This window comes from Mesoplodon bidens (genome assembly GCF_964165515.1).
Source record: "Mesoplodon bidens genome assembly, chromosome: 1".
Lineage (NCBI taxonomy): Eukaryota > Metazoa > Chordata > Mammalia > Artiodactyla > Ziphiidae > Mesoplodon > Mesoplodon bidens.
In genome coordinates this window covers 76,063,335-76,091,263 of record NC_138176.1, presented here as the reverse complement: position 1 = coordinate 76,091,263, position 27,929 = coordinate 76,063,335, and the positions used below count along the sequence as shown (strand labels likewise).

The window sequence follows — 27,929 nt, the reverse complement described above, 5'->3', positions numbered from 1 at the left end:
TCCAGATTAACAGGGTTTTATTTTGCAGACCAGTGGGAAAAAGGGAAAATGTCTTATAATCAAGGAGTTCTGATCATCTTCCTAAAATTGAAGACAGCTTGGCTGGACTTAGCTTAAATTGCTAAAAAATTGCAAAGACTAGAAAGCTAAATAGCAGTGAACACGGTTACAGTGACAGTATGAAATTGAATATGAAAATAGGCCCTAAGGAAGAGAGGTAAATCTATGCATTTACCTAAATGGGTGAGAAAATGGTTCTTGATGAGGGAAATGAGATGGTGAAAGGATATAAGAAAGAAAAAAAGGCAGTTCTAGCAGCTGTGGCTAAGATGGGAAAAGAGGCAGGGGAATGAATGGAGAGAATATTGCTGTAAACCCACTGAATCAGAGGAAATCAAATTCTTGGAGAGGAAAAGGGACGGGTTAGAGTAAATAATGTCACAAAGACTTGATAAAATGATTGGGTAGAAAGAGAAAAAAGAACAAATGGCAACAGAGAGTAAGGAAGGGAAGAAAGAAGGGAAAGAAATTAGAAGTAAAAACAGATGAACATTTGTATTTCAACCTAGAGGTAATGGGAATTATTCAGGGGGTGGGGCAAAATTAATCTATTGACATGAAAGTCACCCTGATATATTTTTCATAAATTCATATTAACATAATTCATTTCAATAACTCAAGTATCTATTTTACCTCTGTTAGGTACAAGGCACAAATGGTAAGGCTGTGAAATTGTGAACAAGACAGACTCAGCCTCTGTTATTTTAATATTCATAGTCAAGTAGAGTGTAAAAGTTCTGTCAATTCTGCAGACCCACCATTCCAAGGATGACTAACCACACGTGCAAGACCTGCTCTGTGTCTGTACATCTGGTTAATGCCCAGGTTTCCTTGGGACCTTGGACATGAAGCATTTAAGGAGGCCTTTTTCCAACATACAGGTGACCCAGCATCAATGCCATTGCTCTAAGTGTAGTCCTGGTGCCATGCCTTTGGTCTAATAATTGGGTTTCTGCCCAGATCTAGGCACCCCTCTTCTGATGACTGAGTCCTTTCCTGGTTCCTCATGCCTATATTCCCTTTCTCCATTACCATCTTCATCCCAGGTCCTCCATTTCCTTTCTTCTCTACTGCCGGGTATTACAGTCATGGTGTGCATGTTCTGTGCAGCCTTGTTAATGGCTGACTGAACAGTTAGCTGCCTCTAGCTCATTGCCTACCTGACAGGGACTCTCCATTTCTATTTCTCTTGACCATGACTTCTCCATTGCCATTCTGCCCACTGTGGACACATGCCTGTTGCCTGGCCAGTCACTGCTGCAAGGGAGCTGAGTCAAGAAAGTGAACATTTAGCTTTTTCCTGTCTGTATAGTGGAGACATCAACAGTTGGGACTGAGTGTAGCATCAACCAATATCAACATATATATGTCTTTTTCTATCACGGTTCTGATTATGTCATTCTTCTGACTCCCAAACTTTGAATCTCAGTATGACTACCATTTAGTTCCTTACCTGACATTCAAATCCTTTGATTTGTCCTGTTTTTCTAGCACTATCACCCACTGATTTTTCATTAAATTTCTTTCTGGATGTCAGTTTGCACAATGCTTCATCCAAACTGAATCAAAACATTTACTTTTTTCTCTTCAAATATGTTTTCCTTTATTTGTCTTTTCTTAAACCAGTCTTTTCTCCAGAACTGCTTCTCTCCTAGCCCCTAGATACACTTAGTTTCCACACATCCAAATATGATAACCCTTCATACTTACGTGTTACTTCTTCCATCAGGATGTCATTACTCTCCCTTAGCTGAATGTAATTTCTTCCTTTAGCTGAATCCCCACAGCATTTTATCTGTACACCTTTTTATATTACTTTACACTTAAAACAGAGGGGTCATAGACAGCAAAGCCAGACAGCTCATAAGTCAAACCCTAGCTCTTCCACTTAGAAGCTCTGTGATCTTGGGCAAGTTACTCAATCACTCTGAGTCTCATTTCCCCCATCTCTAAAGCAGAGATGATCATGTCTTATCCCAACAAAGGGTGTGAGGATTGAAATAACACATGTATAACTTCTAACACAGTTTAGTACATGACAGGCACTCAGTAAACATTAATTCACTCCCTCCCTTTTCCTCTTTCTATTGTATCATAGTTATTCATAAACATCTTTTCTCTCTTTATTACTAGCTTTTATGATCTTCAAGAGTGGGATCTATGCTTTCTTCAATCTTTACTATCCTCCACAACACCTTAGTTCCTTGTATGTAGTAGAAGTTCAAGAAATCTTATTGAGTTGCAAATGGTATATACAAGAGCTTAAGGAAAAGGAAGCTGAGGAGGAGAGAAAACTATCAGCTTTTCATAATTCTAAATGCCCAGTCAATAATACCATTAGTCATCAATAATACCATGTAAAACTGCCCTGAGGTTTCTAAGTTCTGAGATTTTTCTGAACAGGTATTAATGTTAATATCTCACATCCACATGGTTTGGAGGGTTTGGATGCCTTCGTTTCCTTTCATGATAATAGTTTATTCATGTTGATATTTAATCTTTGGTGAAAATAAACAAATAGCATTAGCCCAGGACTATACTTATGATGTATTACTTTATTTTGTAATAATTTATCTGTAGGATTCAAAGCTTGGATCTGATTTTTAACAATCAAGACAGCTACAGAAAGTAGTTCGTGGTGGTTGTAACACCACATTGCTTAAGCAATAATATTCTCCCACTAATAACTTAATACAAATTGTAGGAACTAGTCGTTTTTTTAAAAAAAACCTCCTCAGGATTCTATCTTGCACACTTTATAAAATATAATGGCCTTCTCTTCACCCCAGATAATTCCATCAGTATATTCAATAATGAAACCATTATATTAATGATTGGTACCCCTTCTATACCAAGGGCACTTCTTTTGCATAAAATTTTTAGAATTTTAAAGCCCTCCTCATAACTCCCCTTTGGAGTTGCATGTGAACATATAGGAGATATAGTTCCCTTAGGAATTTGGAGGACTAAAGCTGCGTGCATGGTGTAATTCTGTATTACACAGTGAGAAAAAAATGCAAGAGAAAACCACAGGCAAATACCACCAGACAACTGCACATGGAGGCGTGTGCCTCCCATTTGTACTTGTTCAGATGCACTTGAAAAGAAATGGAAGATGTCACTTTGCCTTCTTTCCCCAAATCCCTTTTTACTTTTTGTTGTTGTTGTTGTTCTGATATTGTCATTGCCATTTCAGAAGGTTTTACTAAAATTTAAAAAATAAAGCTGTGTGTACCTTGTAAGGAATTATTCCTGAAAAAAATACTATATTTAGGGACAGTATTTAGCTTTCCATTCATATGTTTTTAATTATATATTAAGCTCCTTCTAACCTAACACTTTAGCAATTCCCATATTTCAAGTTTGTGTTCCAGCCTTTGTCAGATCCATATAATCTGACTTGGGAGCAGGGGGAGGACATATACATTCTCCAAGAAATTTGAAATGAATGTGTCTGTGACTGCATGCATGCATGCATGCGTGCGTGTGCATGTGCATGTGCTTGTGTGCGTGTGTGCGTGTGTGTATGTGTACAGAGAGTCTTTATTTTACTCACTACATAATAGAACCGTCATATTAAATTAGTAATGTAGTCTATTCTGGATAAATCATGTTAGACCTGATAAAGTATTATCATGCCCCATTATCTGTACTTTATGTGGTGGTTATATGATAAAGAAAATGATTATAAAAGTCTTAATGTTTTAGTTTTTGTGGTATTTTATTAAGTAAATGGTTAACATGATATGAAAGGCTCCATTGTACTCCAAATAGCTTATACCATTAAGAGTACATACAACAGCTTATTTATTTTACTATAACCATATCTCTTTGTTTTTACATGGTCATTTGTGTATTGAATTGGTGTAACATTATCCCAAAGTTTAATTTTACCTTAGAATTCTTTCCTACTGAAATTAATTAAAGAACTTCTCTTGCCAACTTTATGCTTTGTTTTCTACCAAATATATTCCTTTTAATTCTATCTGAATAAAGGTGAGTAACACAAAGCCTTTCATGAATAATTAATCTGACATTGATTTGCATACATAGAAGCTGTTATCATTCCCCAAACTTACTCATTTTTATATCTCAATTTTTTAATACAGTGTTGATATATAGAACAAGCACAATAATGTTTTGTTGAATAGATGTATATATTTAATAATTTAGATTTAAAGCTAATTTTATATTCATTTGATGATGAAATGACTGAAAGAACTGAAAATATCAGCTTTAACAGTCTACTTTTTAAATTTTATTTTATTTTTTTAATTTTGGCTGGCTGGGTCTTCGTTGCAGCACATGGGCTTCTCTAGTTGTGATGCTCAGGCTTAGTTGCCCTGTGGCATGTGGGATCTTAGTTCCCCAACCAGGGATCGAACCCATGTCCCCTGCACTGGAAGGCGGATTCTTAACCACTGGAACACCAGGGAAGTCCCAACAATCCACTTTAAAAGGAGCATATGGAATACATTGGATAAGGTTAAGGAGATGGGCTCCATGGGCAGACACCTGGGTTTACAGCCTGGTCTACAACTTACAAGCTGCCTGACTTTGGGCAAGTTATTTTTTTCCTTCAGTTTTTCAATGTAAAATAAGGATGGTTGGTTTGACTTAATACATGATTTAATGAAACACTTGGAACAGGGTATGGCACATATAAGTGTTATTATTAACTCTAAACACCTACATACATACCTTCTCACATAAGCATTCACACTGAGACAGAGTCATGAAGATATATTACCCTTATAGTGATACTTCTGCTGGATAAACATCCAATAGAATAATGGCCTCAAAAGATAAAGGTTTAGGATAAGTAGTTTAATCTTAAAATTAAGAAATTCATGAAAAATGATTATCACTGTTAGATATACTTATTGTATATATTCTGTATCTAAAACAAACATTTATGTGTCTAATTCTTTCTAAAGGTATCGAAAAGTTTTAGTTAGAAATATTGTTCTTCATAGAATTTTATGATACTAATTTTCCATCCAAGGGCAAGGCATATGCGAATGTAAGAATATCAGTTTTATCTCATAATACTATATAAATTTAATTCAATCCAAATCCAAAACCCAAGAGGACTTTTTAAAGGAATTTAGTAAGCTGGCTATGCAATTCATATGAAAGAGGAAGGGAGCCAAGTGGCCAAGAATGTTTTGAAATAAAAAGAAAAATGAGGGAAGACTTTCCCTACTAGATATTGGAACACTGAATCTACAGTATAAACTTAGTTTACTAACATACTGTAAGACTTCTGCTCCTAGAAAAAAATATGTAAAACAACAGTTTTAAGGCATTGGACAACAGGCAGCACAGAGAAGGAAAACAAAAAAGGTGAACCCTAAGATTGCCCAAACCTACTGCCTGGAGAGAATTTCTCAGCTGCAGTACAGCAATGAGCACCTAAACAGAGTGGTCTCTGACCCTTGGGGAGGTCAGGGCAGCTGGAATTTGTGGGGCAGGTGAGAGAGCAAAGAGCCACATGGAGAGAGCTCAGAAGGTCCGCACAGAGTCCCCCTTGATAGCTCAGCACAGTACTCATCAGTACATGTGTGTCTTAGCTCAGGCTGCTACAACAACATGCCATAGACTGGGTGGCTTATACTACAAACCTTTATTTCTCTAGAGCCATTATTTTGTAATAACTTTAAATGGAGTATAATCTATAAACATCGAATTGATATGTTGTACACCTGAAACTAATATAATATTGTAAATTAACTATACTTCAATAAAAAGTTTTTTAAAAAAAGAAATATTGGGCTTCACTGGTGGCGCAGTGGATGAGAGTCGCCTGCCGATACAGGGGACACGGGTTCGTGCCCCGGTCCGGGAGGAGCCCACATGCCGTGGAGAGGCTAGGCCCGTGAGCCATGGCCGCTGAGCCTGCGCGTCCGAAGCCTGTGCTCCGCAACGAGAGAGGCCACAACCGTGAGAGCCCCGTGTATCACAAAAAAAATAAAAAATAAAATAAAGAAAGAAAGAAATATTTTCTTCAGTGAATTAAAACTAATTCAGTTTGAAGTGTTTCAAACTTTAAAAATTTTATTTATAAATTTTCTCAAGTTTATTATATATGCACATGTAATTTCTCACATATGTTTTTATGGATTTCTTTGAGAATTTTGATATCCTATGAGAATTCTTTTTTTGTTTGTTTGTTTGTTTTGTGGTATGCGGGCCTCTCACTGTTGTGGCCTCTCCCGTTGCGGAGCACAGGCTCCGGATGCGCAGGCTCAGCGGCCATGGCTCACGGGCCCAGCCGCTCCACGGCATGTGGGATCTTCTCGGACCGGGGCATGAACCCGTGTCCCCTGGATCGGCAGGTGGACTCTCAACCACTGCGCCACCAGGGAAGCCCATGATATCCTATGAGAATTCTTAATAGGCTAAAGTTATTTTCTCTCTGAATATCTCCAGTCATATTTCAATTGATATGATATATTTCATACAAAATATATTCTTTGGATCATGTAGAGATTACAATGGAAGAATGCTATTAGATAATAGGTAGAAAGATAGCTCCAGAAACATTTTATTCTATCTTCTTTCTTTTGGATAGACCTCATTTAAACCTAGTTTAAACAATGGCTGAAGTGACTCAGTATTGAAAATGTGGGGAGAGAGAAAATAGAATATACTCTTTCTAAAAGCTTGGAGTCACAGGCAGGAGGGAGAAGAGAGCCAAAAATATCTGCCCATGTTTGAGACGTGAGAAAAAAAAATCTTTCACTGAACAGAGTTCATTTCGTCTTCAAGAGACTGTGCAAAGTTGTTTATTCCTTTTGCTGTTAGCTCTTCTGGAACTAGTCATGAGTCCACAAATGAGAAATGGTAGTGACCTTGAAAGGCACAATTTCTAGCTGAAGTCACACATATCCTCATAAGCATTAATTGGGAGCATGTTGGACATACAGTTATCTGTGACTTTTTGATTGTCAACAGGCTATTCAGAGAATATTACTTTTGGCCCTGATGTCCTGTTAGAAACCTCTGTTGCAAGAAATCTGCTAATATATTTATTGGATACTTACCATGTATAAGGTACAAAGCTACACATTTGAATTAGTAAGAGAGGAGGGGAAGGGAAATACTATTTACAGAAGACCATACGTTCTTTTAATTACTTCCTACTACTCCCATATGAGCTAACTATTGTTTGTTCCATCTTACAGGTGTAGAAACTGAGGCTCAGAGAGGTTAACTGACCTGCCAAAGGTCCCATGCTTGTAGATATTAAAGCCTCCAAAGTTAGCATTTGTAACATTTCCCTCTCTTACATATTGATCTCTTCCTGCCCTCAAGGGCCCTAGTAGTTTAGCATGAAGCATACGTCTTATACCTAGTGAGCACGAGCTAAGTTTTATAAAAGAGTTACAAGTGCTTTAGGAGTTCAAAACTAGGGAAAGAACATATCCAAAAGAGGGTCAGGTAAAGCTCAGGGAAGAGAGGTCACTGAGATGAGCCATCAATGACTAGCAATAATAATAGTGGGATTGTAGAGGAGGCAAAGATGGGACTTTTACTGCAAGGACTAGTGTTTCTTTCAGAAACTCAGATTCCTACTGTGTTTTTTTCCAAGTAGCTCCATAGCTCAGGTTGCCAGGTAAGAAGTTTCAAGAAAGTTATGCTATCGTTATTCTAAGCAAAATGATAACTGATGATGTTTATTCAGCAGAAAGAATGGCATAAGCAAAGGTACAGAAAGTGAGGAGAGTGAGGGGCATTCTGTCAACAGCTGGTATTCAAGGCTGACTGGCGGAGAGGATCCTTAAGGGAATAGAGGCAGAGGTGGCATGGGGGATGAAGCAGAAAAGGAAAGTTAGAAGCAGATAATAGGGGACTTTGGAATAAAGATGCAGACATAGAGAATGATCTTGAGGACACGGGGAGGGGGAAGGGTAAGCTGGGACGAAGTGAGAGAGTGGCATGGACATATATACACTACCAAATGTAAAGTAGATAGCTAGTGGGAAGCAGCCGCATAGCACAGGGAGATCAGCTCGGTGCTCTGTGACCACCTAGAGGGGTGGGATAAGGAGTGTGGGAGGGATACACAAGAGGGAGGAGATATGGGGATGTGTGTATATGTATAGCTGATTCACTTTGTTATACAGCAGAAACTAGCACACCATTGTAAAGCAATTATACTCCAATAAAGATGTTTTAAAAAAATAAAAAATACATAAATAAAATAAAATGAGACAATAGAGGACTTTGGACACAAGCAGAAGCTAGCGCTTTATTTGTTAGGGATCAGAAGGGTCATCTAAACTAAATTTTTAATTATATAACTACTTCTTTGGGGAATTCGCAAGCTTATTTAAAAGGAAGAGAAAATAGTGTCATAAACTGCCCAAGACCCCTCAACCAGCTTCAAGAATTACCAAAGACTAATCTTGTTTCATGAATCCCTTCCTCTCGTTTATTTTGTTTTGCTTTGTTTTTTTGATGATGTATTTAAAAGCAAAACCTAGATATCACGGCATTGCATCTGCAAATACTGAAATATGAATCTCTAACTGATAAGACCTTTCTGTAACATATCCATCACTTCATTATTGACCCTAATAAAATTAATAATAACTCTTTAAATATCATCATACCCAGTCCATATTCAAATTTCCCCAATTATCTCAAAAATGTCTCTATAGATGGTTTGAATCAAGATGTAAAGCCCACACTTGGAATTTAATTGCTATAACTCTTCAGTCTCTTTTATTCTATAGTCATCTTCCTCCTCTTTTTATGTTTTCATGTCATCAGTTTTTTCAGGGCATTCATCCTATTTATAGAATGCCCCACATTCTGGATTGGTCTGACTTCCTTATGGTGCTTTTTAGCTTATTCTCTTATCTTCTGTATTTCTTGTAAATATCTTTTGCAAGTTCTATTTAGAGGTTTGATTAGGTTCTGGTTCAATTTTCAGAAAGAGTCTCTTATAAAGGTGTAATATGCTTCTTATTTCATCATACCAAGAGACATAAAATATTTGGTTGATTGGCAGGTCAGTGGTATTGGCCTGCTTTCCCAAAACCTGTCACCTAATAGCTTTTGCATCCATGGAGGTTCATTGCCTATAACAACTTTCTCAGAGTGGATTACAAATGAGCCATTGATGTTTTTTGAGCTGAGGAATGATATGTTTAGAAATGCACTTTAGAAAACATAGCCTGCCAAAAGAATGTAAGAGGAAGTAGAGTAAAGGAAGACCAAAGATGCTTATAGACTATTCTTGTTTTCCAGGCACAAGGGTACTAACAACAAACATGGAAAGCTATATTCAAAGGATTTTGGGGAGAATGAATATAGGACTTGTCAATAGATCCTATTTACTGAATCAAACGAAACACTGAGCTTTTAGGCTTGCAGGAGTAGCAGTGTGTTACCAAAAATAGGGAAGTCAGAAGTCATGATTGGCTTGCAGTAGAAACTGAGAAGTTTGGTTGGAAAATGTTGAGTTTGAGCTGATGATGGCCTCTCTTGGCTTAGACATCTGATGAGCAGTTGAGAATGCAGGATTGCAGCTTGGAAAAGAATTTAGGACATAATTCAGGTAATAGGTAAAGCCAAATAGTGTATTTGATAGCTGATGAAGGGAGAAAAGTGAAAAGACAAAAGGTTTAGAAACAAATCTGGGCAATCTTGACATTTATGGGCTTTGTCAACCCTCCCTCCTCAAAGCTGTGGTTTATTTAGTTTTAGTTTAGCCCAGGGTGACTCCTTTCCAGGGCCCCAGTGACTGGCTCAGCAGTTTCCCTTCCCATAGCTCAGCTTTCTTCTTCCTCATGGAAAGAAATGCCCTCAAGATGAATATGTATTTCAACTCATGTTACTTTATTTTTCCCAAAGCTAGAATGTAAAAATATGCCTTCTACTCTACTACTTACTTTCTCTTCCCTCAAATTCAATTTCCTTTCTTTCTGTGACCAGTCTATTACTTAGGGAAGTTCAATGGAGATGGTAGGAAGAAGTCATGACCTTAGAATGAGGGAATGGAGGGCAAAGGCAACTTTTCTTTCCTTTGACTTTAGGAGAGGGGGAATGAACATGTTTGGAGACCAAGGAGAAGAATCCAAGGGAACCGTAATGGGGTTTATTTAGTTTTATTTTATTATTCTTTATTGAAGTATAGTTTATTTACAGTGTATTAATTTCTGCTGTACAGCAAAGCGATTCAGTTATATATACAATTCTTTTATATATATATATTCTTTTCCATTATGGTTTATCATAGGATACTGAATATAGTTCTCTGGGCTATACAGTAGGGCCTTGTTGTTTATGCATTCAATATATAATAGCTCACATCTGCTAATCCCAACCTCCCACTCCATCCCTCCCCAAAACCCCCTCCCCCCTGGCAACCACAAGTCTGTTCTCTATGTCCATTAAGTCTGTTTCTGTTTCATAGACAGGTTCATTTGTATCATATTTTAGATTCCACATATAAGTGATATCATATGATATTTGTCTTTCTCTTTCTGACTTACTTCACTTAGTATGATAATCTCTAGTTGCAACCATGTTGCTGCAAATGGCATTATTTTGTTCTTTTTTATGGCTGAGTAGTATTCCATTGTATATATGTACCACATCTTCTTTGTCCATTCATCTGTCAATGGACATTTAAGTTGTTTCCATGTCTTGGCTATTGTGAGTAGTGCTGCTATGACCATAGGGGTGCTTGTATCTGTTTGGATTAGAGTTTTGTCTGGATTTTTGCCTAGGAGTGGGATTGCTGGATCATTATGGTAATTCTATTTTTAGTTTTCTGAGGAACCTCCATACTGTTTTCCATAACGACTGTACCAACTTACATTCCCACCAACAGTGTAGGAGGGTTCCCTTTTCTCTACATCCTCTCCAGCATTTGTTATTTGCAGAATTTTTAATGATGGCTGTTCTGACCAGTGTGAGGTGATACCTCATTGTAGTTTTTTTTTTTTTTTGTGGTACGTGGACCTCTCACTGTTGTGGCCTCTCCCATTGCGGAGCACAGGCTCTGGACGCGCAGGCTCAGTGGCCATGGCTCATGGGCCCAGCCGCTCCGCGGCATGTGGGATCTTCCCAGACCGGGGCACGAACCCGTGTCCCCTGCATTGGCAGGCAGACTTTCAACCACTGCGCCACCAGGGAAACCCTTCATTGTAGTTTTGATCTGCATTTCTCTAATAATTAGTGATGTTGAGCAGCTTTTTATGTGTCTTTTGGCCATTTGTATTTCTTCTTTGGAGAAATGTTTGTTTAGGTCTTCTTGTGCCCATTTTTTGATTGGGTTTCTTTTTTTGTTTGTTTGTTTGTTTTTTGCTGTTGAGCTGTATGAGCTATTTGTATATTTTGGAAATTAAGCCAAGAGAACTTGTTGAAGAGACAAGTGAGAGCAACAATGAAGAGCAGGGCAAGTGTGGGAGAATAGGTATGATAGTCCCTTCACTCCCAGGAGAGAGGAGGTGAAGATATAAGAAAATCTGGAGATGGAGAGTGTGGTAGTTGTAGAAGCTTACATTAAAGCTTTTGCTCTGTTTAGTCATTAGCTGAGAATGAGGGAGATTGAGCTTCTAATTTACATAGGAAGTTCAGGAACCACAGAGGAACCCTGAGATTCAGGATCTCCCAGACTCATCTGACAGTTGTTTTTTCCATCCCTTCTGTGTATCTCTTTAGACTCAAAGGGGACATCCTACCCTCATCCCTGGATCGTATTCAGTTGCCCTGCACAAAATCAATATTGCTCTATGAGATACTACAAGTGAAGTCAAGAATCAAAGTGACCTTCAAACCAGGCTTTCTTAAATAGTCTGGGAAAAATTATTTGGGGACAGTATAGTAGGCAACATGAAGAAATCAATGATTGTAAATTAAACTCCAGGTTTAAAGATGGATGTTACCTCTGAATACCTTTGAATTATATTGAGGACACTAAGAGTATTATAGGATAGTTTACACCATTAGCTGTAAAATCACAGCGGCTACTATGGGCATTTAGAGAGCAAGTTGATACTTTCTTTCCACAAAAGGAATGTTTAGGATTCCAAGTCTTTCACCATGGAGTTCATTTTATTTGACCTCTTAAAAATAAGTTTTTTAAAAAGAGCAAAGTTAAACAAATAAAAAGTTTTAGCAATCTTTAAAAATATTTAGATGTAAGGAATAATTCTAGAAAGAAGGGACCTCTTGGTTATGATTGGCAGAAGCAGTAATTTGGCTGTCTTTGATTTGTATTGCGTTAGAAAAGAAAGCCAGAGTGAGCTTCCCTGATTCCTGCTGTTTTATAAGCCCTTAACTCCATTGAGCTACATCAGCCTAACTTTCAAGAGTCCTTTTTTAATGTTTGGTTTTTCTAAATTTTCTTTTAGTGCTAGACCTCACTAATTGTTTCCTTATGGCAGCTGCTTATGATTTAAGACTGATCATGGGTACGTATAGTCCCTCGTTCAAGGCTCAAGCTGACATCACAAAAGAACTTATAATTACCATCTTACTACAGAAAATGCCCAGAAATAAGAGCTGCAAAAAGTAGCTTCTCAATAAGTGGGGCTGGTTGTGATATTATAAATTTCTGTTTATACCGACCCCCGTTTCTGCTTGGTTTCTTTTAATCTTCAATGCAAAACGAAAGGTGTAAAGTCTGAAGCTATAAATCTGTTTATAGCTGTAATTCCCTTCCCTGGCTTAGCAGAGTTTGACACTATAATAAACATGGTTCTTCTGCAGCAACATTGAATCTGGTTCTTGTATATTTCTTTTATATGTTGCTGCTTTGAACACAGAGAGTTTTATTGCATTCTTGTCTTTCTGGGTGTTTTGATTCAGCGAGAATTGATTATCTACTGTATGCTAGGGGCGACCAGGTAGTTCCAGGACCTAAAGTTTAGTCTTGTTTAGTCATTAAAGTAGTGTGGTTAAAACAACAATTAAGTGTTTTTGTTTTGCTTTGTTTCATTTGGTAATATTTCCTGTGCATTGAAGTAAACTATATTAAACCCACATATTCTTGAAATGTTTTCAACCTTCCACCTAATACATTTCTCACTGCATTGCCTTTTGATTTTAGGAAATCAGTATGTTTACTTTCTTCATCCTCAGGTCAAGTATCTGAAAAAGAAATTTAATTTTATGTTTCACATGGTTAAAATATTTAAAATATTGAGTGTGTGCTTCAAAATCATTACCATTAGTAGATCAGGCATTCTACAAGTTGCTTTGTGGACAGTATTTCATTTAAGCAAAGAGTAAGCATTGTTTTCCCCATTTTTCAGATGAAGAAACTGAGGCTCAAAGAGATTAATTAATCTGCTAAAGATCACACAGGTGATCACAACCAGGATTTCAGTCTGGATCTGTTTGATTCTAAACCTTGAGCTCTTAATCACCAAGATAACTTATGTATTTTATTTTAAAATAATTCCCCCCAAATTATACTTTCCTTTTTATTTTTTACTCTTTTCTGTAGCATTTGAAAAGAAATTATACAGAAACACACACACACACACACACACACACACTCAATGATCTATACATATGTATAGGAACTCGTACATTTTCATGTTAGGTTTTCCATAAAAAGCTTTAAATTTACACATTACTTAAATTTACACATTACTTGGAAGTCTGTGAAACAAACAAAAAAATTGGTGATTTGAGAAAGAAATGTCCCTAAAACTATATTATGCCAGTAAAGCAGAAAACGATATATATGAGTTCAAGGTTGAGGTATACACTTGGAAGAACACATGTTCACATTTTAGTGAGAGGTGAACCTATGCTAACTGCAATTTATTTAGAAGCAAGGTAGACTTACCCACATGTAAATAGCTAGGGTCCCTATTTTTCCACTAAGTAGTAGATTTTTCCATTGCTAATACTATTTGCAGTATGATTTTGTGCAGTTTCAGAAACATGCTAAGAACCAAGTTACCAAATTCAGTTTCTTCATGCCTATATGATTTGAGTATCTATCTCACTGGCACAATGGGCCAAGTTAATGATACAGTCAGGGACGTATCTTGCCATCAGTAGAACTGAGGCTTCTATCCCACTGTTCAAGGGAACATTGGATACTTTGTGTTTCCTTCCTCCCTGGGAGACTGTGAATATTGATAAAGTAATGTTTGCAAGGGTGCCTGAGCACACAGACATCAAACATGCAGTGGCTACTGAGGTTGTGCTGTGCTTCTAGAGAACGGTCGTGCAGCAGACTCTGTCTTCATTATCCTTAAAATATTAAGGAAATTATGGCTTTTAAAATATAGTAATTCCATGTTAAGTTTACAGTTTAAAAAGTAGAGGAAAGGAATGTACTTTATTCATAAGTTAACATTGGAAGAAAGATGGCTTCTGCATGGTGGCAGCACAGTATGGCCGCCATATTATATTATCACCCATGCTCCTTTTACCCAACAGTGATGATAGAGAATTCTCTCTCTCTCAGCTATTTCTGATTAGGTCAGCCAAATCTGCTAATACTCTGCTTGGATTTGAAAAACATCCCTAAAACTAGATTTCACACTTTATATGGTTCACTTGGCTCTGGAGCTGCTGTGTTTATCAGGATTGAATCAGCTTAGGCCAACACTTTTCTTCAAATGCACTAAATTGTGAACTTCAAGTGAACAGAACTTCTTCAACCATGTTGATGATCTGTCAATGGCCCCCATGTCCAATCAGTTAACTTTGCTGTTGGTTCTGCCTCAGAAATGTCTCGTAAATCTAGAACTTTTCCTGCGTCCTGATTGTCGTGATCTTAATTCAGATCTTTGCAATCTCTCGCTTGGACCAAGGCAACAACTTCCTAAGAAGAATAGCATTCCATGCTCTCTGAGTTCCAAAAGGCGCACTTGATCTCAGCACCCCCTTGTTAAATCGATGACAGAATCCAGCCCAGGGACCTGTGTATTGTTAGCCGGTCTTCTCAAATCTCTTTCCTGCTATTCCCTATCTCCACTCTCCACACCACATATGTTCTTACCACTCTGAACTCCTCATCTGATGGCAGGATGTCCTCTCACACGTCTGCACATTCATCCCTTCTGCCTGAACAGCCTCACTCCTCCCCAGTCCCCCTTATTCCGGCCAACTTTCAAGAGCCAGTTCCAATGTCATCTTTTTAATTCCTGCTCTCCTACCTTCATTCCTGTCTGTACTCCTACAACACAGCATTTATTCCACTAGTTATAATTATATTTACATATCTATCCTCCAGACTCAGAGCACATTGCCTGGCTGATAGTTGGCCATAAATGCTTAGAATATGAATATGAATATGTATTTCCTCATAATTCTACAGGAATGCAAAGATTCATCAGGACAAGAATTGTTATATTTCAAAAATACAAATGATCTACACTTTTCTGGGATAGAAATCATAACTTCATTCATATTTCAGCACCTCTGGCTGTCAGGAATTTCCAGGGTTTACTCCCTTTTCATTTTTCTACCTTTAGCGGAATTTAATTTTGTTTTCATGATTGCCGTCTTGTAAAAATCATTCCCTTTTTAGCCGTTGCCAGTTCAAAGTAGACAAAATTTACAGTTCTAGTGAGTAAAAGTCCTTTATTGGGCCATCCAACCCCTATGACTATATCTGTCTTTTCCAGCTATATTTCAATTACTTTTATGTAGATTGAAATCCAATATTTTCCTGAATCTCATTTATTGTTCCTCTTATTCCTGGGCTTTTAATTTGGTTTTTATCATTTAATTGAAATAGATAATAGTGCATGGAAAAAGAGCTAAAACCTTAGTTTTTTGGATAGAAATAGAATTCAGGAGACTAAAATTATTATAGGCCCACTTTAAAGGCTGGATACAAATAGGTTGCTACTAAGTTCTGTATTTGAAGTCATTTGAATAGGAACTAATTTGAAGTTTTCCACTGAAATTTATAAATACTTTGGTAGTAAATTAATAACACTTTAACAACACTCTAAAAGAAACTCTCCAACTACTAACAACACTAATAATAAAGACGTTGTCAGCACCTTTGAAATTTATGTAATTAGAGCTAATTATGTAAAACTAATTAGAAAGTTCATTTCAAGTATTCTTATTTATTTATTAAAGTGGACATTATAAAAGATCTGACACCAACATACTAGACCAGACCAGAAGGACAGGAGTCCTAAAAGAAGCCTCATACTATTCACTTAATTGTGACCAGTAATTTTACCATATTTCCTTCCCATTGACCTCAACCTTGTTTTAGCAACAGGCTTTTACCTTCAAATAGTTAACAACCAGCCACTGATACTGATACCTGGACAACATATATGTCCACTGAATATTAGAGTGTTAACTTGGTGTAGTTGGAAGCAGCAAAATGCCAGTGTAAAATACTCCCTGATTCAAATAATTCATTAATTTGTATTGCTGCCTATCCTGTAGTTAATACCAGAGAGTTTTGTTTTGCTTTACTCTAAAGACGAAAGAAAAATAACTTAGATCATGCCCCAGCTTTAATTTTAAAAGTTAATAATCAAAGAAACCTTTCTTTCGATTGTAATGTTTTGACTTTAAAAAGAATCATGGCTCCAAAATTTTGAAATACTATCTGTGCTTAGTAAGGTAGCTCACGTTTTTCTACATATTTAATCCATGTTTGCAGTGAAAGGATCCAGCTTAGAAATAAGAGTGGGATTTTACTCAGAGCAGAAGAAAACACCTGCCATTAAACCCGAGAGCACAAGTGGGGCCTGGAGTGTCCAAAGCAGCCGCCACAGCTGTGGATGGAGGTTGACCTCTGCTTCGGTTCTGCATTGAGCTGGCAGGTGCCAGGACGCCATTCTGTCTACTCAAAAATACCCCCTTTTGAAGAAGCAGTATTTATTACTCAATTGTAAATGCAAATTTTCATGTGTTCATGAATTAAGCATCCTTGCTTATGGCAAGCTGTCTAAAGAGCTCTAGAGGACACATGTGGCTTTAGCATTAGTAATTGGGCTTTGGGGAAAAGACTCATCTCTGTTCCCCACTGTAAAATAATTTTATAAAAGTTTTGACCTTAAACATGCCATATCACCTAACAAAGTCCCTTTGGGGGAATGGTACAATGAGAGCCTTGGCCTCTGAAATCTCACAAGCAAAAGCAAACTAAACTTTAAAGAGGAGAAGCTTTTGATGGGCGTAGAGGAGAGGGGCTGGGGACAAGTCCATAGCAATTGTAAGTGACCTTACAGTAGCTGGATTTTCTAGGGGTCATTTTTCTTAACACCAGTATAGGAGAAGTGTTTGACTTTGGCAACAGGCTATTTAGATTTTCTAGAACAGCCTGTTTAGCTTTTCTAAACCAGCATGTCACACCATATCCTCTACCAGTGCTTAGAACATTGCCAAACTCTTTATAGGCATTCGCCAAATGTATATAAAGATCTAATTAGAGTTAAACAACATGCTACTTAATTAAATCAAGACCAAAATCTCCACTGCATTTCTTAACTTGATGGTAGGTGTCCTCTCATTCTTTTCTTTGGGTTGACTCTGCCCCACCAAAAATAAAATCCTACTTGTAGAGCATTAGTGAGCATTTTGTGCATGTCAAGAATGACCAATAAATTTCTTAAACTTAATTTTACAGAGGTACACAGACAGACTGTACTCATGACTCACTACTTGATTCGCTGAAAACATTAAGAAAAATAATTCTCTTAGCTCCCCTTTTTAATGGCAAAATTATTTGGGGGATTAAGAAAGAAAAGGATTTGTTTAGTTGATTCCATTATCTTGGCCCCCTCTCCCAGATGCTCTACAATTCCTCTTTCCTGCATTTTGAACTTGAGATGTTGAGGCCACTGTCCATGACACTATGAAAAAGGCAATGGGGGAAATTCCCTGGCGGTCCAGTGGTTAGAACTCCGTGCTTCCACAGCAGGGGGCATGTTCGATACCTGGTTGGGGAAATAAGATCCTGCAAGCTGTGTGGCTTGGCCAAAAGAAAATAAAGAAAGAAAGAAAGAAAGAAAAAGGCAATTGGGAGGCATTCAAGAGGGCACCTGTTGAAAGCAGGCACCAGATACATGGCCATCAGTCTTCCTGAGAATCTAGTTCTGAAGTTGTGCCCTAACACTTAGCATCACGATCCACTGCATTTAAAGTCACACAGACTAGCTTAAAGTCCTGGCTAACTCACCTACAAGAGGCGTAACCTTGATAATCTTTGAGTTTTATTTCTGGCATCTGTAAAAGAAATATCATAAAACTTTGCTCATTAGGTTGGGAGAAGATTACATGCAGTAACAGGTGAAAGTTCTTTGTTGATGGTAAAATATACAAAATATAAGACATGATGTTCCTGTTACTGTTAATGTCATGATAACCTCACAGCTGTTAGAATTGCTGCAACTGAGAACGGGAATTTGGTACAGCACCTCTGCAACTGGTGTTTAGCAGCAGGTATTTTGGTAGGTGGAGCATTCTTACATTCCCATCTGAAGTGAGATAGCAGTCCCCACTGGGACCTCAGAAGGGGTACTTTGTTAGGACCTTGGCTTTACTCCTGTCTAGACTTGTCCTTGTCTCCCAACCCTGCTAAAAAGGAAGGTGAGAGATTGAAGGTAACTCTGAAATGCTCCACTTCCACAGGTGGGCTGAGCCCTGAGACATGACTTCATCTTTAAGAGCTAGGAAAAAAAAATACTGATGCCTCTAGAATTCATGGTTCCTGCTAGTATTTTTGTTAAAAAATAAAGAAACTCTCAGGGTGGCTTAAGAATAGACAGCTGTCCAACGAAATAGAAATTTCCTAAAAGATCCACATATATATGGTCATCTGATTTATGACAAAGGTAACACTGTACTGTGATGGCGAAAAGAGGCATTTTCAATAAGTGGTATTGGGTTAATTTGATATCCACACGGGGAAAAAAAGCATCTTGACTTCAACCTCACGTCATTCACAAAATCAGTTCTCCATGAATTCAGATCTAGATATGAAACATAAAATAATAAAGCTTTTAGCTCTTAGAACAAACATAGAAGAACCTCTTTATGACCTTGAAGGAGGGAAAGATTTCTAAGTGGAACAATAAAAGAGATAATCATAAAGAGAAAAAATGTTAAACTGAGCTTAAGAACTTCTATTCATCAAAAACATCTTTAAGAGAATGTAAACACAGTAAGCAGCGTGGGAGAATATGCTTGCAATAAATATATCCTTTTCTGACAAAAGACTCAAATTCAGAGTGTGTAAAGAACTCCTATCTGTCAATACAATGTATAATATGTAAAGAACTCTAACAAATAATAGGAGAACTCAATAGAAAACGATGTGAACAGACACTTTACAGGATAGGATGCAAAATGGCCAATACATTTATTAAAAGGAGTTCAACTTAATTACTGGAGAAGTACAAATTAAAACACTGTGTGAAACTACTACACCTCCCACCAGAATGTCTAAAATGAAAAAGATGGAAAATACCAAGTATTGGTATGGTAAAATATACCATATATTTTAGAGGAACTGAAAATTCTCATACATTGCTGATGGAAGTATAATTGTTAACCACATTGAAAAACTATTTGGCAATATCTACTAACTAATAATCCAAATGTATGTATTGTCTAGAATGTAACAATTCCACTTCTAGATATACACCCAATAGAAATGTATTCAATTTTTCACCAAAAGACATATACTAGGATGTTTATTGCAGCACTATTTGTAATAACCAAGACCCAAAAACTCCTGGAAACAAATGTACATTAACAGTAGGATAAATAAATAAATAAATGTTTATTCACACAGTGGAATATTATAAATCAGTAAAAACAAACAATCTATAACTACACAGAAAATTTTGCATGAATTTCACACACACTAAGCAAAAGAGGCTAAACACATAATGGATGATTCCATTTATATAAGTACATTTATATAAAGTACAAAAGCAGGTAAACTAATCTATTCTGCCAGAGGTCAGAATAGTGATTACTGTTGGTGGCAAGCAGTAACAAGGAACATCACAACAGGGGCTTCTGGGTTCCTTTAGCTGAGTTCTACTTTCATTAGGTGTGTTTAGTTTGTGAAAATTTACTCAGCATATTATATACTTATGATATGTATACTTTCCTGTTTATGTATATAATACCATTTTCACATTCTAACCATATTACAAGTATAGTTTAGAACCTAAAATTCCTTGAGAAACCTCACTGACATGCACAACTCTGTGCCCTTTGGATGAATCTTGTGACTAACCCTAGCCTATCTATTTAAGCTACAATATATTTTGAAATGTATTTAAAATATGTTTTTTTTCTCTTTATTTCAGGGCCCTCCTGGTCCAAAAGGTGATAAGGTAAGAAAGTGTGTAGCAGGAACAAATTAAATTAGTGGAAATCCATACTGGCGTGACTTATACTATGTTACCTTTAGATCTTTTTAATGAGCATCTACAGACTTTGTTCTAAAACTATCTTCTCACTTCCCTACTCTACAGGGAGAACAGGGTGATCAGGGACCTCGGGTAAGTTATACTCTTCCAATCCTGGGCAGAAAATTATTAATAGTTTTCAGCTCCAAACTCATTGAATTAAAGTAGCCCTGGCTTCATAACTGCCTTTGTGTCATGTGGTTTAGTAATGGCTGACAAAAATACCATATCACTTATAACTGAAATAGCCTTAATTGTAACTAATGTTTGTATCTTGTTGCATTATCTTAACTTGATACCTGTAAATAGGACACTCTACAATAATGATTCCTACTGCTTAAGGGCCAGAATCACTACTAAAAGTCAGCAACCACCACTCTTCCATTGACTATTGGGTCCTTCAGATTTGTATGCGTTGTTTTGTAATGTAGAGGCCATGTGGATTCCTATTGAATTTGGCCTTTTTCTGCAGTTAAATGTTATGTGCTATTGAATAAATATGTTGTATTATAGATGAAAATATTAATGCATTTTATATTTTTATTCATCATAAGTTTGAATAATACTTATTTGAATTTCTTATTCTTTATAGATTTTTAAGCAGATAAAAGGTGTAATACAATTTAACATTCCAGGGAGGAGGGGCATTCTTTTATTCTTCTCAAATGTGGCTCTTTTAACCATTATAACACAATGGTGAATGCTTTGTTGTTACCTTGGTAGTGCCAAGTCCTCTGCTTCACATCTGTGCCTTATTACCCAAATGTTCAGACATGCTGTTCCAATGATGTAGTGGCTCCGTGCAGACATACCTCTCAATTTTCTCGTGTCACTATGCACAAAAGCGAGTATTTGGTTGAAGAGAGTCATTTCTTACAGTGGAAAAGCACATTTAAAACTTTCAGGTTGAAAACAGACACTGTGTAGGTTTTTTGTAAAATGCAGTCTGTGGAGTTAATTATTGAATTCATTTACACTGCAGTAGAGGTTTTATTGCAAAAGATGTAGTCAGTGCAAACTTGGAAAGTTTGTAGTCTTATCCCTTCTGTTTATTAAACTAGATGAAAATTATGCTATGATTTACTTTCCTTTCTATTCTTCTGCCATTTCTTCATATAGAGATAATGACTATGTCTCAGCATAGTCACCATGGCAGTTATTCTATCTGATGACCTGTTCAAAGTCTATCTTAATGGTCCAGGAGATTAAACATCATGATATCTGTCATGGATGTGAATAGAATAAAATTCTCATAACCCTAAATGATTAGAATGTAGCCACTTGCTCTGTATGTGATGATTATTTCACATGGCATGTCTCCATGTATTGAGTATTATTTCTTCCTACATGTAATATCAAAATCACTCAACTTGCCCTTTCCAGGTAAGAGGGAAACTGTTTCTATTCTGAGAAATCTTCTTTTGGCAAAGGAAGTGAAAGGGTGGTTCACAGCTTAGCTGTCATCAGTGTGCACACAGTCCTCAGTTTCAAAAAGGTGTGTTGGCTTTCATCGTTCCAAAAAGTGATGATTGATTATAAAGCTAGGCCAAATTTTCAGGAGGAAACCCGAAACCATGTGAAATTCACCTGGTTTCATGTTGCATTACAAACTAAGACTTGGACCAGGTTCCTTGCAAGTGTGGCCAAAGTTCATGAACTACTTTGACGAACCCAGACTGCCTTTCATACAGATTTCAGCCAGTTTTCACACTGACTGAGGCCAAGTTTCACACGATTCAGGGGCCACTTAGCATTTTAGCTGGAAAGTGGCAAAAATTGATCCCATTTTCATTTGGATTTTGCTTTGTATTGAAGGAATTTGGATTGAATTCATAATGTAGGATAAATCTTTATGGAAAAAAAATTTAAATATCCTGGGAAGTATACATGAATGTGAGTATGAGAACTTACCGAATTGCCTGTCTTTTCTCAGATTCCTAATTTAGAAACAAGGCAAGTCACATTCACTGATCTTAGAATTTTAATATAAGTAGTGTCAGCTACCTATTAGGAAATTCACATATCAAGATGGCAAAATGAAGATTTTACATTTCCAGAAAAATCAAAAGTTAGTTAGAACTGGAAAAGTCTTCAATTTTAATGAAAATTAACTTTACCCACATCCTCTTTGGGCACACTGCTCCAGCTGATGCTGACAGAGGCTCTCTTTTTTAAAATGTAGATCTTTGTATTTGAATACCATTTCCATTTTCATCCTATCATAGATTTTTAAAATCCACTTTTTATCATTTGTTCCAAGTAATTTATTTCTTTCCATAATTAACTTAACAATGTGATCTTACATCATTTTAGTTCTTTGTTAACTGACTTTCCACTGGGATCTATGCTGTTTTCTTGAACATGAGGTCCTTTTTTTCTCGTTTCTTTTTTGTTTTGTTTTTGGCTCGCCAAGTGCCAGACAGGAATATATTAAGCCATATTATGTGAATCAAAGCAGGAAAAATTTGAAGATAAAATGCAACTTAAGAAGGTGAAACTATCTTGAAACACTTGGACATATATTTATCAATATATATTGAGTGTCTACCATGTTCAAGGTACCCTACTTAATACTATAGAGACTATAAATGGGTCCACTTGCCTCTCTCTTCTACTATCAGCAAATTCAACCTATTCTCATCTCATGTTCTTGATCACTGCAGTAGTCTTCCAATTAATCTTGCTTCCACTCTTACGGTGTACAGTCCATTGCCTAAACAGCAACCAGAGACCACTTTATGCTGTAAACTAGATTATGTTGCCCCCTGTTTTAAACCTTAAAATGAAATCCAAATCACTTTGCTTGGCCTCCAAGATCTGGCCCTTGCTTACCTCTATAACCTCATCTCAAACTAGTCTTCCCCTCCACCCACTATACTCCAGCCACTCTGTCATCCACGTGTTCTTTAAACACAACACACTCCCGACTTGATGACTTGCTATTTGCTCTTTTCTGGTCTTGTGATTGGGTTCTTCTTATCATTGAGATTTTTCTCTCAAATACCTCTTTGGGGAGAACTTCCCTAACTACCCAATCTAAATCTGAGATTATCCTATTTTGTTTATTTATTTAGTTGCTTCTTATCTGTAAAACATGCCTCTCCTTAAAACAAAAACTCCATAAGAGCAAAGACTTCTGTCTGTCTTGTTCATACCTCCATCACCAGAACAGTAAGGACTTAATGAATATTTGTTGAATGTTAGAATAAAATATTATCTCATCATTACTGCCCTCAAGCATCTGATAATCTCATGGGTGCCTGAATAAGAAAACTATGTGGTTTTATGTTATATGCCTTAAATAGCCTTACTAAGAGATGCTAGATAATTGAACATTCTTCCATTTTAAAAAATAACTGCAGAAAAGGTGACACTTGAGCTAGGACTTGATACATGGGTAATCTTTAAAAGCTTAGATGAAGAGCAAGACATTAAACATTCCAGGAAGAAGAAATAGTTCATACAATATTATACAAGCAGGAAATGACAGGATTCATTTAAGGAAAAATAATATTCCATTTGCCAAGGGAATAGGTTAAATATGGAAAGATTGTATCATATAAGGCTGAAATTTTTTATTGAAATTACATCATGGAGCATTTTGAATGTCTAGTGTGGTGGGCAATAAGGAACCACTGAAGAGTTTTGAGTATATCATTTGCTGAATATTACCACTAGACTATTTAGTGTAATTACCATTTTTTTTGTTTTTCTTTTCCTGAATCCCAGAGAAAGGAGGAGCCTGGGATTCTGTTGTGGGTTTTTTTTCAGGTTTTTTTTGGCTGCGCCTGTGCGGCATGTGGGATCTTAGTTCCCTGACCATGGATCGAACCTGTGTCCCCTGCATTGGGAGTGCAGAGTCTTAACCACTGGACTACCAAGGAAGTCCACCAGATGTTCTTTATGAAAATATATAAGTTAATAGTGTCCAGTATGGAAAGAAATTGGAAGAGACTGAAAGCGTGGAGACCAAGTAGACCAGGAAACTATGTCAGTCATCTGGACAAGGTCATAAAAGTCTGGGCTATGAGAATAATGTCCAGTCCTCAGTGGAGAGATGAGCAGAGGGGATAGGCTGGCTCAGTCTAGAACATCAGGTATCATTGGAGGTACAGGGCCTCACTGAGCAGAAAGTTCAGTATCAGAATGAGAAGCTCAGCAGTGGAGAGGGGCTAAGTTGGTGAGCCAAAGCTGAAATTCCAAAGGGGTCACCAGAATATTGGAGAAAGCTGTATGTTTGCATTGGGATTCAAAAGGAAAGTTGCATCATGTCATCAATAGGGTTTGCCACAAGCACCAAGCAACAACCTGGGCAGACAAAGAGGGAAAACCAGGGTTGATACTAGTAGAGGAGAAATGTACAAAAGTGAAGTCTTGAAGCAGAAGGTGAGAGATGAATTTGATCTACATTGGGTTTACATCCAAAATCTGTGACCATGGCTAAAGTTGTGATCATGTCAAATTTTTTAAAAAAGAAGAAGAGAAGCAGTCAGGGAGTCAAATTAAAAGGTACTGAGGTGAAAATTTAATACAAGTCTTATAGCTAATTGGATGTAAGGGCTGAAGTTGAAAAGGAAGGTAAAGCTAGAGGTGAGGTTTCTGGCTTGACCCCTTGATAACATTGGCCAGAAGAGAGTTAGTAGGATAAATGATAAGTTGAATCCTAGTTATGCTGAATTTGCGATCTTGACGAATTATTCCATTGGAATAATGTAGCAAGCAGTTGGAAATATAAGACTAGAATTCTGAGGTGGTGTTGCAGCTGGAGGTAACAGCTATGTAGCTGAACACCCCCAGAGCAAGAATTGAGATCTCAGGGAGCAAAGTGGAGGGTGAAAGAGTGAACATAGAGCCACTTTAGAAATATCCACACTGGGGCTTCCCTGGTGGTGCAGTGGTTGAGAATCCGCCTGCCGATGCAGGGGATACGGGTTCGAGCCCTGGTCCGGGAAGATCCCACATGCCACAGAGCAACTAAGCCCGTGTGCCACAACTACTGAGCCCGTGAAGCACAACTACTGAAGCCCGCACGCCAAGAGCCCGTGTTCCATACCAAGAGAATCCACCGCAATGGGAAGCACGTGCACTGCAATGAAGAGTAGCCCCCGCTTGCGGCAACTAGAGAAAGCCTTTGCTCAGCAACAAAGACCCAGCACAGCCAAAAATAAATAAGTTAAATAAATTAGTTTTTAAAAAAAATTAAAAAAAAAAAAAAAGGAAATATCCACCCGGAGGGAGTGGGCTGAAAAGGAGCATCAGAAAAAAGAGAGTGAGCATTCAAAAGAAAAACCAGGACATGCAATGTTTGAACAGTAGGCAGAACTACTTTATTTATTTATTCATTTATTTTGGGCTGCATTGGGTCTTCATTGCTGCCTGCGGGCTTTCTCTAGTTGCGGTGAGCAGGGGCTACTCTTCATTGCAGTGTGCAGGCTTCTGATTGCGGTGGCTTCTCTTGTTGCAGAGCACGGGCTCTAGGCGCGTGGGCTTCAGTACTTGTGGCACGCAGGCTCAATAGTTGTGGTGCACGAGCTTAGCTGCTCTGCAGCATGTGGGATCCTCCAGGACCAGGGCTTGAACCCATGTCCCCTGCACTGGAAGGTGGATTCCCAAGCACTGCACCACCAGGGAAGTCCCCTAGAACTATTTAAAAAAAAAAAAGTGAGGGTGGCCCACAAAACATTCTTAATTAAAAGAAAGCCACAGGGGTGAGATCTATAAAAAAAAAACTTTTGGATTTGGTGTTCTGGAATCTTGGGATTGTAAGAGGGTGCATTTTTTTAAGTAGTGAGAGGGAAAGTCAGATTGCAAGAAGTTAGAAGTAAATGGTAGGAAAGTTGACTATCTTTGAATGCTGTTTATGGCAAATGATTTAATGCAGAAGAAATGGCTAACTTTTTTGGCATGAACTTTCTGTCAGGATACATTGAACTAATTTCAAGCCTACAATTTTAGGTATAATACAATAACCATCGATATCATTTGGTTTTCTTCTACAAGACACTGAGGGTTAGATTTCCACAGATGGATGCATCCTGATATTAGAATTGCACTTCCCTCCTTGATTCTTGGGGAGACGTCATTACAGATTTGCTTTTAATCTTCAATTCATTTTTGCAGTCAAACATTGCACCTCAGCAGTTAGGCCTTTCGGCTATATGGTTAGGAGGGTGCTTTTTCTGTGCTGTCAGCTATCATGCCCATGCTCAGTTTTCTTCATTTCATCCCCATAGGTTTGTATTACAGAGTTTTGAGGCTAAGCCTTTATTCTGTATTCAAGCAGAGATTGAAGACCCGCCGTAAGGGAGTTGTAGGGGGATTCCTAGACTGAACAAAAGTTGGACTGAGAAATGATACCTCATGAAATAATTACAATTGCTCATTACTTAGAGTCATACAGCTTGCAGAACACCTTTCTAGGCAAGATACACACATCATCTCTAAGCCTTACTACAGTTCAGCAAAGTAGATTATCAGGGAAGAAAATATAGGAAGAGTGAACACAGTAGAGTGAGATGATTATATCCACATGGGCTGGAGTCAGGCTGGATAAGGATCAATTCTAACTGCCACTGTCTCCATGGTTATGAGAAGGATTAAATAAAATAATGTATGAAAAATCTATAATAAGCCCTCAACAGATCATAGTTGATTATTCTCCTCAAGTTTCACGTGAAGAATCTGGGGTAAAGTAAATTGCCCAGTTCACATGATTTAAGTGGTAGGAATGGGATTCAAACCCAGCTCACTCAGCCTCTGGTTTGTGCTCCTCCCACTGGGTCACACTGCTTCCCTATCAATAAAGTAGTTGGTATAGTCATCAACCTCAATGTGAAACAATAGAGTTTACCAAAATATCCATGGTTCAATTTATAACATCAATAATAATGATAAATAATTTTTATTGAGTTCTTAAAATATGCCAACCACTCTGTGAAGATATGTATTATTTCAACAACTCTATAAAATAGTTACTTTTATTACTTCCATTTAATAGATGAGGAAACCAAGATTCAGAAAGTTTAAATATTTCATCTAAGAAAACAGAGCCAGCCAGTGGCAGAGCCAGGATTTAAGCCTCAGTACTCACAAATTACATTTTCCATGTATCCTCAAAAGTAACTCAAAAGTGGTTTAGTAGCACAGATTTTAATATGACCTTTTATTTTTCTGATGAGGATTGAGCTCACACAGATTAAGTGACTTGATCTAGTTCTTTCACACACATCTACCGAAAGACAGTGCTGGGACTCAAACACAAATGTCAAGTTCTGCCCTCTTTCCACAATGCCAAGCTGCCTCCAAATGGTTGTTGCTAGGACTCTTTTCAACTTTAAGAGTTCATGCCTTTGTGAATCAGCTTGAAAATGTTGGGGAGCACAAATGCAAACAGGTGCATCTTTTTCCTTTGCAAGCATGACAGTCACAGTCTTTACAATTCATGCACTGCCAACCTTCCAAAAACCAAAGGAATGGATGAATGCC

General features: G+C 37.5%; 1 protein-coding gene across 3 annotated transcripts in view; it reads left to right on the top strand.

The window, feature by feature from the left end:
- The window catches only part of COL25A1 (collagen type XXV alpha 1 chain), a gene marked incomplete at its 3' end in the record, with an annotated part of 495,089 nt that overhangs the window by 316,256 nt on the left and 150,904 nt on the right, over window positions 1-27,929 (top strand). For all 3 annotated transcript variants that reach the window (XM_081244165.1, XM_081244163.1, XM_081244164.1), the window contains exons 6-7: window positions 20,343-20,369; window positions 20,511-20,537. In XM_081244165.1, coding sequence (XP_081100291.1) covers window positions 20,343-20,369; window positions 20,511-20,537 — 54 coding nt within the window. The remainder of the gene's footprint in view (window positions 1-20,342; window positions 20,370-20,510; window positions 20,538-27,929) is intronic.